General features: G+C 44.2%; 1 protein-coding gene across 4 annotated transcripts in view; it reads left to right on the top strand.

Moving 5' to 3' along the window:
- The window catches only part of RORA (RAR related orphan receptor A), a 400,239-nt gene that overhangs the window by 328,573 nt on the left and 57,481 nt on the right, over positions 1-14,185 (top strand). The window contains exon 1 of one of the 4 annotated variants that reach the window (XM_065688645.1): positions 7-79. The exons of the other annotated variants lie outside the window; for them this stretch is intronic. Coding sequence (XP_065544717.1) covers positions 49-79 — 31 coding nt within the window. The 5' untranslated portion in view covers positions 7-48. Of the gene's footprint in view, positions 1-6; positions 80-14,185 lie in introns of those variants that run through there. 4 annotated transcript variants of the gene reach the window in all.

Below are 14,185 nucleotides of genomic sequence, written 5' to 3'. Positions count from 1 at the left end.
CCCGCCCGCCGCGCTCCGCTCTGCTCCCCGCCGCTTCGCCCCTGACAAATGATGTGTTTTGTGCTCGCCGCGATGAAAGGTAGGAGCGGCCCGCGGGAGCCGAGCCCAGGGGAAGGCGGGCGGTGCAGCCCGGCTCGGGAGCGGCGGGGCCGGCTGGAGTTGCCGCTCGCCGTGGCCTCCCCGCTCCGTGCGCCTGTGGCACCGCTCGGCTCCGGGGCCTGCGGGAGCGCCGGGCCGGGGAGCGGTGCTGGCCCTGGAGGTGTCGGTGCGGGCGCCCTGGGAGCGGGGGGCAGGTTTGTAGGAGCTCTCGGAGCGATAGGGGGGCGCTCGGTCCTTGCCGTGAGCGCCGGGCAGCGCCCGGCCGAGGCGGCGGCGGGGACTGGAGCGGTAACCGGCTCGCGGAGCCGCTGCACTTTACACTGTTGGAGGGTAAGAGATAGCTTATCTGCAGCTGCGGCTCTTCGGAGGGAGAGGTGATGATTAACATGGAGAGGAGCTGTCTGAGCCCTCCGCACACCCGTGTAGAAAATCTGTGCTGTGAAATCTGTCTTCAGTAAAGGGGAAAGCAATGCGCAGCATCCTGTACGTACTGATGGGGCTAAAATATCGTCTTAAGAGACAGCTGCTCGTTTTGCAAAGACTTTGGAGTAAAAGAAGGAATCGGAGCTACTCAAGAGATTTTGATTCTTTTCTTAAAGCTGGGGTTTTCTCAGCTTGCCGAGCCCTTGTCGAGGGGCAGGGTCTGATCGGGGAGACGCAAACCAAGATTTAGGTGAGAAATCCAAAGTTGAGAGGTGTGTTTTCTGTCTGCCCGGCTGCTCAGTAAAGCCAGGTCCACAGCAGAACTTTGCACTGTGCGGTTTTAAAGTCAGATCTGTTAAAAGATCTAAAGGCAATAACCATTTTATTCAAATAGAGCGATCTTTCATAATAATCTAAAGAGTATTATTGTGGACGCCTGTTTTTAATATCCACCCACCCCCCCAAATACTAAATCTGTACCTTTTAAAATACTTTTTGAGTTTTGTTGGTAAAGTTTATATTAAAAAAAGGGGGGGGAAATTACTTGGAAAGAGAAGATTGATCTGTGCTTCAGGCAGAGACTGGTCCCTTTTCCCTCCCCACTTCGCGGGAGCAGCAGGTAACATGCCCCTGTAGCAGCCACGGGAATTCTCAGTGGCGAGGCTTCCTTTTCTGGGAGAGAAGCCTCTGTGGACAAAAAGCAAAGCACTGTGTTCATTAATCATCAGCCATGCTGAACGTATTTGGCAAGAAAATGTAAGTGGGTTGATTCAGATACTTGCATCTGTAACAAAAGAAATGTGGTTTGTGAAGTGCAAGCAATATGGATATTTTAGCAGTCAGGATTCCGCATGCTCCGGTAAGAATTTCTCAGGATATCCTTCATAGGCCTGTTAGAGCTATGAAAGCAAATAAACAACAAATAAAGGGAGGAAAGTCTACAAATTGAAACTGTGGCGGGGGGTGGCTGCCTCGTATGCTCAGGTGAAAGAGCAGGCAGGGCACTTCGGGTTTCATCAGTTCAACGTGGAAATACTGCTTTTCTGGTTTTACTCTTTTGGGACTTTTAAACCCATTTCCACACTGATGCAACATCTTGGCAGAGCCCAGCTTTTGGGTTTTAAAGTCTAATTCTTAAGGGCTCTGTTATAAAAATGCTTGGGTCCGTCTGTTTTACCAAGTACGGATGCAGTACGTTGCGTTCCTGTTTCATCCTACTTAGTTTTCTGGTGCATTGAACAACTTTCTTGGTCTCTTGTCCCTTCTGTAATTTGCTGGACAGGGTTCAGCTGGAGGAAGTGTGGTGTTGTTTGTCTTAAAGTGACCTCTGCCTGCCATCAGATAATAGATCCACAGTCCAGGGTTGTAGTTTGAGAGAAGTAGACAAGTAGCATGGGGAATGCAGCTTTCTATAAGCTCAAAGGGACAAGGGAGCAGCATAAAATGATGAACGGAATATTTTATTTTTTCTCAGAGCTGTGGTGGCATCTTTTGGCTCTTTTGATCTTTTACACTTCTGATGTTAAAATACAGAAAATTATGATCCGCAGGAAAGCACGGGATGTTACAGATTTCTGTATTGGATTATTTAAGGGTTTTTTTAAGTGAAAAAGAAGAGTATTGCTTCCTTTTCTGTTGCTGTTCAGGGAGCCCAAATTGGTACAATGTGAAATAGATTCGCAGGGTTTTTTTTCCATGCACCATACTGTTCTGGTAGAGGGGCTTGCTTTCGTTTTGGGAAGTCCTTAGATTTCCAGACTATAGAGAGGCTTGAGTGAGTAAAAATGTTGGCTGGCTGTCAGCACACTGGTAGCTGCACTGGTGTACTTAGAGCTAGAAAGCAGACTGCCTCAATGAAGAGGCTGGACATGGCTTTAAGACAGGCTGTGTGAGAAGAAATGGCAGCTTTCTGGTTTCAGGCAGAGAGGAAGGGGAGGTGTTATATCTATTTCTAAGAAAATAGGCAGTGGTTAAGCATCGAAGGTATAATGACTGGGCACTTTAACATTATTTATTAACTGTTGTGGGTCTGTAGAAGATTCAGTTCATAACACATGCAGGCTAGTTAAGCAGCTGACAGATTTGAAAGCAGAGTGCAACTTTACGTCCTTACCAGTAAAAGTTTACAAAGAAATCGGATCATTTTGTCAGCATATTCACTGGTACAAAGCTTATTCCTGTGAGAGTCTCCACTGGCAGAATCTTCAAGGTTGTCTTAAGGAGAATAGTAGTAAGTGCTCTGAATTGGTGAACAAATACTCTGTGCCAGCGTAGAAACATGGGTTTGGTTGTCATGCCAGTGCATTACTGGAAGTGAGCCCAAGGTGGAGGGAGCTGCCTTCAAAAGTGTGTTATTTTACCATTTTATGGTACCTAGTTTGCAGAGAGGCAGGGATGAGTGAGCTCGGGGTTGGTGAGAGCTGCAGTGCTTGTTCTGTGCTGTCATAAGGCCTGGACAGAAGCAGTCTGTCCAGTGATGAGTTTTTAAAGTATGAAAATCAACTTACCAGTAGTTTTACTTATCTTCATATGGATATTTCTAGATGGAGATTGGTGGGGAAGTAGATGGAAATTTTCCAAGCTTTTTCTTCCTCCGTGTATTTATTCTTAAAGTAGAATTTGAGGTACCAATCCTGACTTTCACATGGTGGACATCAGCAATGCTGCTATATTTTGGAGGGTTGACGAGACAAGCAGAATCAGTTGTTACTTGTTTGTCAGGCAGGTTGTTTCGCTCTGGGGCTCTGTGCTTGGATTGTGGGAAGCACAGCCTGTTTTCCAGCTGACGCAGTCTCTGAATGAAAAGACAACCATTTGAAAGTACCTATTTAAGGGAACAGACTCTGTTGGTTTCCTTATTAGTGCACCTGATCGTTAGATCCCGCAGCCGAGCAGGGTTTCCCTCTCTGTGAGCTGCAGCGCTTGCTTTGCAGCCACCTCCCTGCTCTCGCTCGCTGGACCCAGGCTGTGCAGAGCCGGCCGGGATTTCTGCAGCGCCGTTTCCTGTGGGTGAGCTGCTCGGAGCCCATCAAGCCTGACCTTTTGCCGTGGTTTGTGTCATGCAGCTTGGCACCAGCCTGCCAGCACCTTGGTAGTTACTCTGTTTTTCAGCAGTAAACAACTGGCTATGGAAAAATATCTTGCCATAGGCTTAAAAAAGAACTTTCTTTACAAAGCGAAGTGGGTTTAAATTTGCCTTCACTGTGGCACTATTGAAAGCTAAACCCAATTTAGCAAAAACCCTGATACGGAATTTGTGTTGACTAAATATTAACAGAATCTGGCCTTTGGAATTGCTAGCTGAGAGGCTGGTTTCTTGCTGCTTTAATTTCATATGACTGATCTGAATGAGTTTCTTGTACCTAAGACATTTGTTGCATCACATTCAGAGGTTAAGATTAGTTTGAGGTTTATTGCTGAAATGCACTTTTCAGGCCCTTTGAAAGACTCAAGATTTGGAAGTAAAAGAAGAGGAAACCTGTCTTTAGGTCTCACCTGGTGATAATCAAAGGTGGTTGCATGCTCCGTACAAGTCTCAGTTGGGGACACTCCTTTCAAGTTTGGAGAATCCTTATGTCCTCTAAGTCAGCGAAAAATGTGGGTGCTGAACATCTCACTAGATCGAACCCTTTACATTTAGGTGCAGCTCTTGCTTAGCTAAAAGGGTGAACCTATTCCAGCTGGCTTGGCAATACAGTCATTATTATTACAGTATTTTTACATTATTATTACTATTACAATATACTTATTACAGTAATTTTTCTAAGATAATTCTAAATAATTGGGGCAAAACCGGTGGTTTTGGTGGAAGTGGTCTGTGGACACCATGCAAGAACTTCTGTGCCCTTAACAGATGAAACCTTTCTGAAGAAAAAGGCTGTAGAGGTGGGTAGTTGAGCTTCACTGGTGTCTGGGGTGCGGGTTTTGCAGAAATAGGAAATGTCTTCAGATTTTATTCAGTGAGCTGATGCGGGGCAGGAGGAGATGCAGCTGGTTCAGTGTGATGCAGGGTCATGGCCTGCAGCTTTGCAGCTTGGCTGTTCAGTGGGGAGGTGAATGTTTGCTTTGGCATTGATTAGTTTAGAGAGTAGTGTCTAGAGCCCTCTGTCAAGAACTGAGTCCTCTTTATATCAAGTATTCCCTAGCGTGTATAAGAAAGACTGATTTCTTTACTCATTCCCTATTATAGAGAGCCTTGCCTGTTTGGTTGTTGGGTTGGTTTTTTTCCCTGGGATGATGTAACACATTTTAACCTTAAGGGGTTTTAAATCATCTTTCCTGCTTCTCCTGCCTAAAGTGCAGTATAGAAACGATCACTATCATGTACTAATTACTGGCATTGTTAGTATTTCATCTGCACTACACAACAATTCTAAATTGCTGTATTTGTTTCTAAACTATACGTACTAAATCAAAACTGGCAAGTCTTTTTGTCTCTCCTGAGTTGGTGCATGCAACTTGGCCTGACTTTGCAGTTCTCTATCTAGCATTAGAGGAAGTTGAGATGCCTTGTGTTGGTTTTTGGTTTATTTGCATTCCAATGAGGTAAGGTGTTCTAGGTTTGTAGAATGATGTTCTCTTCAGGTTTGTTTCATTTGCAGTGAGAGGGAAAAAATGAATATGCATCTTTCTTGTATTTATCTGTAAGCTGTAGTTTGCAATTAGAGCTGATTACTCCAGAGATCATGCAAGCAGTAGTTCTTTCCTTTTGTGATCCGTCTTTTCCTTGAGGACTGATATCTAAAGGGTATGCAGACAATTAATGGGGCAGAATGTCTCCTACGCTTCTTGTTCCCTCTTGAAGATAATTCTTTTCTCTTTTTTGCAGTAAGGATTAAGAGGGGTGGGAGGGTTCTGTCCTCCCAGAATAGGTATGTCATGAGATAAAGGTGACTGTACAGTGCAGACCTCTGCTTGCTGGATGAAAAAAGAACCTCAAACACCCACAGACTGAAAAGTCGAAGCAGAAAGCCTTGTTAGGGGGCCTGGCAGATGGACATTCTTGTTGCGTTTCATACTGTTTGGGAGGGACTAGTGCCTGTGGTTAGCGAAGGCTTGAATTTACTCAGGGGTTTGTGCCTGGTTTTGGTGGTTGGGTTTTCTCCCCTTTTCTTGTTCGGGGCGCTCGGAAGTGTTGCAGAACCCAGGCTGCGAGCAGGGGGCAGACACAGGCTGCTTCCCGGGTACCTGCGCCTCGTGTTGAGAGGAGCAGGGAGTGACTCATGGGTGCTGTGCTGTTCGCCAGTTCAGTGCAGGGGTTGGCTGCAGTGGGGAGCGTGCTGATGGAGTTGGATAAGGCAGTGTGCTGGGGAGAGCACATGGCCCGGCTCCACTGATGTCCACACAGCTTCCGAGCTTGTGGGAGAATGTAACTCGACCAGGATTGTTTCCCTTTTGCTCGTTGGTGTCAGGGGCAGGTGAAGCATTCATGCTGACAGGAGTAAATGGGTATCCATGAAAACCTGAGTCCAGTGCTGTGAGTGTTAGGCCTTCGGTCTTGCACCCTGCCACCTCTCACTGTGTGCCTGTGTACAGCTCAGAAGCACAAAGCTGAAGCTGTTCCCAGACACACAGTTACAGCCTCTGAGGTGCTATTGCTCCTTGCATTCTTCAGATACAGTCTGGTGTGCGTCTCTGGCATTTAAAACTCTCACAAGTGCAAGAGTCCCCCCAAAGAAGTGTGGGGCTTCCATGGCACTGTCACGGTGTGCCTCACCATCAAACATAGCCCATTGATTCACTGCTGTTAGTGAATGTGGCTGGGTGCAGTTCCCCTTAGCGCAAGCCCACACTGCTGCTACTCTGTACATGCAGCTTCGCTCCACTACACTTACGCATTGGGCTTCAGCAAGGTCACAATTTCATTGCATTTTTGTTTTCTTTTTTGTGTGGTTGAGAGTGATGCAGGACCCGTAGCTTGTGGCTCTTCTGTGTTTGTGTGGTTCCAGCCTTTGGGCCTTTTGTCATGCCAGGTACATAGCCATCTAGGCTAAAATCAGTGTTGAGAGAGGTATAATCATCCCAGCTTTCATTTTAAGAGCATTTATCTCAAAGCTTAATTAAAGCTACTTGGATGTAAATAAGTCTAACCTCTTCACTTCTGAACAATGCAAATAGAATAGTCAGCATACTTATAGGGTATCAGCCACGTAATTATTGAGTAATGTTTGTGTTCTTTGAAATACTGGGCTATTTATTGCCATTGAAACCTGGGACAAGGAGCTTCATAAAGCCAACTGCATGACTCTCTATTTATGCACTTTAGAAGAAGTTGATCATTCTCAAATGAGGAGGTGGAAAAGTGGCATTAAATCTTTACACAGACAGATGCACTGTGACAGAGGGTTGGTCAGAGTGTCCTTTAAAACTTAAGGGACCTCAAGCTGGAGTTTTGTCTGGCTGACAGTAACATGGGCCGTGTGCCTGCCTGCCAGGGTTTCAGAATAGATGGACTGGAACAGTGGGGATAGGACTATGTGCAGGGCCTCAGGTTTTCAGTCTCTGCTTCAGTTTGAAAGGGGACACAGCTGTGCCTGGGCATGTGTTTGTGATACTGAATTTCCACCTCTTTCTCCAGACCCCAGGGAAGCTGGGATTGGCTCAGCAATTTTCTCCCTTCAAGTGTCATTTGCTATGTGTAAGACCTAGTGCGGTTTACATGATCCAATAGGAAATCAAGTTCTCATTGCATGTGGCACCTTTCGTGAGACTGCCAAGGGTCTTGGGAGTTGATCCCGTGCTGTGCATTGAGCATGCCTAAAACCGACATGAGCCTGTGTTTACCTGACTCTTGTCCAGCCTCCTCTGCCTGGTCCCATGCCTAATGGGACATGACTGGAAGTGTCGTTTACCATCTTCTCACCCCAAGAGAAGGGTAAATTCTCTCTAAGCCCCAGGTGCTCTTTGCCTGAAGCTCTTTGTCTAGGCAGAGTGTAGAAAGCTGGTGAGAAGTGATCCCTGGTGATCAGACCATTTGGAGTTCCCTTTCTGTACACGGACATTTGCATGCTTCAGTTCTGACTTAGAGTTGGATGGTATAAATTGTTCTCCTACTTGACTGGAGCAGCAGTAGCTGCTCTCTTCCTTCATCAACTGTAATGTTACTCATAATGGGTACGTTTTTCCATTCAGCTAAATTAATGAGCTCGTCTTTGTGTTCAGTTTGGCAGAGTAGTTGCTGTGGGAAAATGCACATTTTCTAGTAAACCTATAGCGATTGCTTCAAGCTCAATGTGGGAATTAATAAATACATCTTTTGCACTGCAGAAAACTGCTTTTTGTAGATTGCCACTGGCTTGTCCCCTCCTTGGACTAGCTCCTTCCAGTTCACTGTAGAAATGGCTGCATGCTGGATGTTAAGTTACTGAACAGTTTTGGTGAATACATATGTGAGTGAAGCTACTGTTTAGCAGGCTGGAGGACTCTGGAGTGCTGGAGGTGTGTTTGCCCCTGTTGCTGCAGGGTCACACCATGGAAGAGGGGCAGGTTGTTGGTGATTGTTGGAGTAGCTGAGCTTACGCTCAGTTTTACTTTCCCTCAAGAGGACACTCCCTGCAATTGTTAGATTGACGGAGGTGCATTGTGTGCAGCTTTGGGTAGAGTTTTTCTAGTACCGTGTGTGTTGTTGAATTAAAAGTATTTGCTTAAAATGTGAGTACATAAAGATGTTTATAACTGCTGGATGGATTCTTGTATCAACAGATAATGAAGAAAACCAGACAGGTTAATTAAAGAGCCAGAGATGTTTCGTTTGAGAAACCTCATATACATAGGCGCCTTCTAAATAGCCTATGAGCATTCCTCCCTCCTTAGATGCTCCCTGATGATAGCAGGAATAACAGCAGCGGTTGGCAGCACCCTGGCAGCCGGTAGCATGGAAAAGATCTGGGCTGGAGCAGTCAAGGGATTGATTTTCCTGATCAGGGAGGATCAAAATCCCCTCTCCTGCCTCCTGTACAGGATGCTTCGATGGAAACTCTGTGTGAAAACTCTCAGACACACAAGCAATATTTCACTCTTCCCTTTTTCTTGGTGGGTTATTTTACTACATGACAGAATTTGGGTGTGTGCTGAGAATTAAATTTTGTCTGGGTCTGAAAAGGCCCTCAGGATGGGATGTTTATGGTATTTCTACCACTGGCTCTAATTATTATCAAATCATAGAATCACAGAATGGTTTGGATTGGAAAGGACCTTAAGATCATCCAGTTCCAACCCCCCTGCCATGGGCAGGGACACCACACACAAGACCATGTCACCCAAGGCTCTGTGCAGCCTGGCCTTGAACACTGCTGGGGATGGGGCAGCCACAGCTTCTCTGGGCAACCTGTGCCAGGGCCTCATAGGGAAGGATTTCTTCTTAATTAAACAAATCTCTTCTAAATCTACTGGTATCTCTGGGAATAACTTTGCAGGTCCCAGCCAGGAAGGTGAGGTGCAGCACCCGGCATGCCTGGAGTGCTCCCTCCTTTGAGGATGTCTTCCTCTTAACATACATTTTGTCACTGAGCTGCTAGATATTTTTGAAAAAGAGGAAACAATATCTGTAACAAATTTGTTTCATTTTAGGTTTTTTTTCTCTTTTGCTACAAATAAATAAGCTACAATATGGTTTCCTCAATTTCCTTTAACATTAGAATGTTCAAAATAGTGCATTTCTCTGGCTGCTACACTGACGATGCAGCTTTAAGTTAGCTGGCTTGGAGAGGGGCATCAGTAGCAGTACTGATTGTGTTGTGGAAACCTAGAACTCAGTATGGGGAGAGATGTTCCCTCCTTCCTGTAACTGTTCCAAAATACTCTAATTTTCTTCTGATGTTTTCCCTCCCAACCCCTGTGTTTATACTTACAGAAGGGATAACCAGCCAAACATAAAGGTCACTGTAAAGCAGAGACCTTTTCAGTGGCAAAAATCTCACTCTGAAGAATTTCTGCTGTTAAGGTTGATTTAAAAGCCCTTGTAAGAGTGTTTCAGAATGGAAACTCCTTTGTGTGTCTCACACTGGCAGCTCAAGCATGCCCTGGTGGTAAATTTGCACTTTATAGCCTTATTCCTGCCAACATTGATTAGTGTTTTGTCACGAAAGTAACTAACTTTGTAATTTAATCTGCCTTGGTATTGTCAGTCTAAAATGTTATGTATATACTCTGCATTATGAAAAGCTGTTCTGCAGAGGCTGCGTCTGGCTCTGGAAGCCCCTGAACTCTGAGCTGCTGGAGGCTGGCACAGGAGCCAGAGAGGTACCAACATCTGCTTGCCTTGGCTTTCCATTGTTCCCAATGCAACTACTCCTGGTCACTGCCAGAGTCCAGACACCGGCCCGAATTGTCTAGAAGAAACTTAGGAAATGCCTACTTGACTAGGTAATTATCCTGTGTTAAATACATTCAGATATATTAGCTAACGCTGGTATTAATTTGTAATACTTGAAAAACCTGATTGGGTCTTGGGTTTTAATCAAGTTATTCCAGAAGAGTAGCACCATTCTTGTGGAAATTCTGAAAACAAGTTACTAAGAAATCTGACTCATAAAGCAAGCGCCTCATGAAATGTGAATGTTTAGAAGGGAAAATGACTGGCAGCTCCTCTTGTAAGTGTGCTAGTTGCAATAAAGTATAAAAGTTCAACATCAAAGAGATCACCACTTAGTCTGTAGCATATTTGTACATCAAAGAACAAATACAGGGCAAAAGGAACTGTATAGAGATACAGTTCAGCTTTTCAGACAGGTCCCTGTGGAATGCTAGAGAGAGCTGCTTTCATAACGTGGAAATTATCTCTGGCACATCTTCATGTCTGATTTGGGGAATAGGTAAGAGTAAGATTTAAAGCAGTGTCTCCAAATCCAGGCTTGCCAATGTTATTGGGTAAGAGCGTCTGAGTTGAGGTGATGTCCACAGTGCCGCTCTGCTGGGAGCGTGTGGCTGAAGTGTATAGACACGGGTGACAGGAAGTTCATGTGTGACACTGTTGAGGATGGGCAAAAGATATATACAATGCATAAATGAGAGCTAAATGTCTACTTGGGGCTTAATTTTTTTAGGTATTATTATGTCTGTGGTCAGACACTGTATCGTGTTGCCTAAAGAGGTTGAGGAGTCTCAGGTCTTGGAGATACTCAAACCTTGACTGGATGCAACCCTGAGCTGTAGCTGACCCTGCTTTGAGCAGGGGCTGCACCAAGGAATCCCCAGAGGTGCCTTCCAACATCAGCTCTTCTATGAATCTTTGAGGATAACCCTTTTAACAGCTATTTGTGTTTTTAATTATGACCCCTCCTAATAGAAGACACCGTTGAGTTAAAAATCCGACCAGCTCTGGCACAGCAAATTGGTTTTTTTACTGCTTTTCCTGAGCATAGTGTGGAAGCTGGATGTGGTTTTGCTGGTTCAGGCTTTAAGTAGTTTATTCCGGCTTGTGGGGGGAGGGTTTGGTTGGTTGATTGGTTGGTTTATTTTTGTTTGCTTTTTAATCCTGAATTCTTCCTTAAATTAATGAGGGAGTTTGTGGATGTCTGCCTTAGAACTAAATGAAGGTGGTCTTGGGTATCTAGAGCACGTGTCCTCTTTCAGAACAAGTCAAGGCATGAGAAACTGAACACAAAGTTGTTGGGCTGCTCTGGCCTACTGGTGGTAGCATTGTGTTGGAGGCAGTGGAGACTTTGCTATTGATCTGAATGCATCTGCTTTAGTGTAAAATGTAAAGTAGGTCATCTCAGTTCTTCAGTTCCAGTCTTTCTTCTTCATTTGTATGGTTTTTGTCCATACTTTGATGGCTTACATGGTGTATAAAAATGTTAATCCAGACTAAATCTGAATTCTCCAACATTCAAGTGTGCTTGGCTCAATGGCTTTAATACCAGTTTCACCCTGTATGGAGACAGTATTGCCAGCAGACTCTTGTTTCTTTTATTGCAGTAGTAAAAATCGTTGCAATCTCATTGAATAATTAGGAAATACAAAGGGTTTCTGTAAAAACCCAAGGGAAACCTGCTTAGGCATACTACTATATAATTAGTTGATGTGCTACTACACTTACGGAAGCAGTGCATCAGTAAACAGAAGTCAGGATGTGAAAGGCTAAGAAGCACTGCTGGGAATTACATAATGACATCAAGGCTTGAAATAAGAGGAGAGACCAGTGTTTGCCTGTGGAAGAAGGACACAAAGCTCTCCTGAAGGCCAGGGCAAGGGGAACTCTGAAGGCTCAGGCTCGTGCTTAGCACCTTCTTTTGCCAGTGAAACAGGTGTAAACACTTTTGATATTACTGGTCTCAATATTCCCTGCCACCTTCAAGATGATCTTCAGATAGTTCCCTAGAATATAGTCTTGTATTTTTAAAGCTGTGTCAGGTTAAGTGTTGTTAAAATGCTCTTTTTGCTAATACTGTGCTTTAAATACATTTGAAGTTGTTCCTTGAGATGTGAAACGGATCACTGATGTGTGTCATGTTTGTCTTGCCTTGAGACCTAAAAATAATTGTTAGCACATAGTCTGTAATTATCTCTTTGGAGAAGTCAGGGCCTTCTATAAAATTCCTGCAAGGAGATGGCAGTAGTTGTGTATGTAGAGAGGTGGGTGTGATGGTATGTGAATGAAGTCTTCTTCTGGAAATATGTTTACGTTTAAAACTCGCATCAAATCTGCTGCTGCTGCCCCATTGCAATACCATGACCTGGGGAAAGAATTCTCTCCAGGCACAGTACGTGTACCGAGATAGGTTGCAGTGGCCAAGGAGGAAGAAGGAGCTCCTGGTGTTTCGGAAAAGTTAATTCTTGATGATTTGAGGAAGGTGATACAAAGAAAATAGGTTCAAATTTTTCTGTTTGGAGAAAAATATAACACAGCTATTTCTAAGGAGGCCCATTTCTGTATCTGTTGCCTTGCCTTCTTGATGGGGAGAAAGGAGCTGTACTTGAAGAGTTTTATGAGCTAAGTGGCTTTGCCTGGACATTGCAACATGCCTGAGTCCTCCTAATAGCACTGCTCAGTTAGGCACACAAGGCCATTGGGCAGAGCTGAGGATGCTCAACACACTGAATTCAAGCTTTTTCCCAGGAAATTATAGTAATTGGTGGTAAATAGTGACAGTTGCTCTCAAGTAAATATAGTGGCTGTGTGTGTACCTTGCTATGAGGAATTGACAGCAGATGTGTTTGTACTGTGCTGGTGAAAGAAGGTGGAGGCTTCCTCACTCAGGTATGTCAAGTCCTGGCCTGCTAGCTGGCCTGGGGTGTGTTTGGAAGAGACAAGAGCTTTACATTTTAGAAAGACTAACCAAATGGATTCAATTTATATGCTAAATGGAAGGAACATTTGAAAGAGTTTACTTTTGAATTAAAAAAACCCAAACAATGAACTCTTTAGAGACTGGTTTTCCCACCTTTAAAATACCTGAACTGTCATGTTAATAGGTTGTTATTTCAGAGAGTGTGTGTACACGCGTTCAGAGGGAGGGCTGCCAGCAGTGCTTAAAATGAAGATCCCAAAATGAAATCCTTCAGTACTTCTGCTCTCCCCACCATTGAAATGAACTAAAAAACGTCTTGGGAAGTTGCCAACAAAAAGTCAAGAGGGGTTGTGTAGCTTAACTTCTTCTCTTGGTTTGTGGCTGTGTTATTAGCGATGTGGCAACTGTGCTCAGTTCAGATTTTGTATTAGCAGTGGGTGGGATCTCTTGACATGTGAATGAGAGTTCTGAATGGGCAACATCCACAGACGTACAACTGGTCTCCTTGGAGCCTGAAGTTGTAGGAGCATGTCTAAAGCTGGCATACAGCTCCCTGTCTCCCAGGAGGAGCACTGCTGCACACTGGCTAAGGCGTTATTTCCCAATTGGGGTAAGTTTTTGTTAGACAAGCACATTTTCATTGGTGGAAGTTTTACAGTTTTTGAGGACTCTTATCTACTTCTAGCGTAAAAGCACCTTAATAATTGAAATTACATAGCATGACTTTAAATGTAATCACCCAATGTAATGTGGGAGAAGAATTAAATTTAACTATAATTAATTCCAGTTTTCAGAAAATGCTTTCAAAGTTGTATTAAGCTGGATACCAAAATTGTTTCACTTTGGAAAATGTTCTACGTCTCCAAAAATCTCAGCAAAGTGTCTGTTTCACAAAGGACTACTTTGATCCAGCTATCTAAGAGATTTATGCAGGGAGACAAAACCCAGATTGCTCGCTGCTAATCCGGTGCTTTACAAACAAGATTTTCATTTTTATTCCCTTTACTGGTTGTTCAAAAATTCAGGCAGCTCTACAATAGGATGGTTTCTTCCTGTAAATAATTAAGCCCATTGTAAACAATGTCAGTAGAAAGCAGTTTTGAAATTCATTTAGGTTTAAGTACCTTCTAATTTTTTCCTTTTGAAACCATTGTCATGTCCCAGGCAGTTTGAATGCTCATAAATCATGTTAGAATAGTGGGGGAAATCTCTACTCTCTGTTACGCTTTTACAATTCTTCTCAAAACTCAGCTGTCATCCCAAAGACTTGCATAAAGGAAGAAGTCATCCTTTAGCTTGGGTCATAACAAGTGGCCATGAGTTTGGTGTGGCAGATCACAGAATGGTTTGGTTGGAAGAGAACTAAAAGCTCATCAATTTCGAACCCCTGCCACGGGCAGGGACCCCTTCCACTGGAGCAGGTTGCTCCAAGC

Source organism: Lathamus discolor, chromosome 8, assembly GCF_037157495.1.
Source record: "Lathamus discolor isolate bLatDis1 chromosome 8, bLatDis1.hap1, whole genome shotgun sequence".
Classification (NCBI taxonomy): Eukaryota; Metazoa; Chordata; class Aves; order Psittaciformes; family Psittacidae; genus Lathamus; species Lathamus discolor.
The sequence above is the reverse complement of the archived record's forward strand: the minus strand, read 5'-3'. Positions and strand labels throughout refer to the sequence as shown.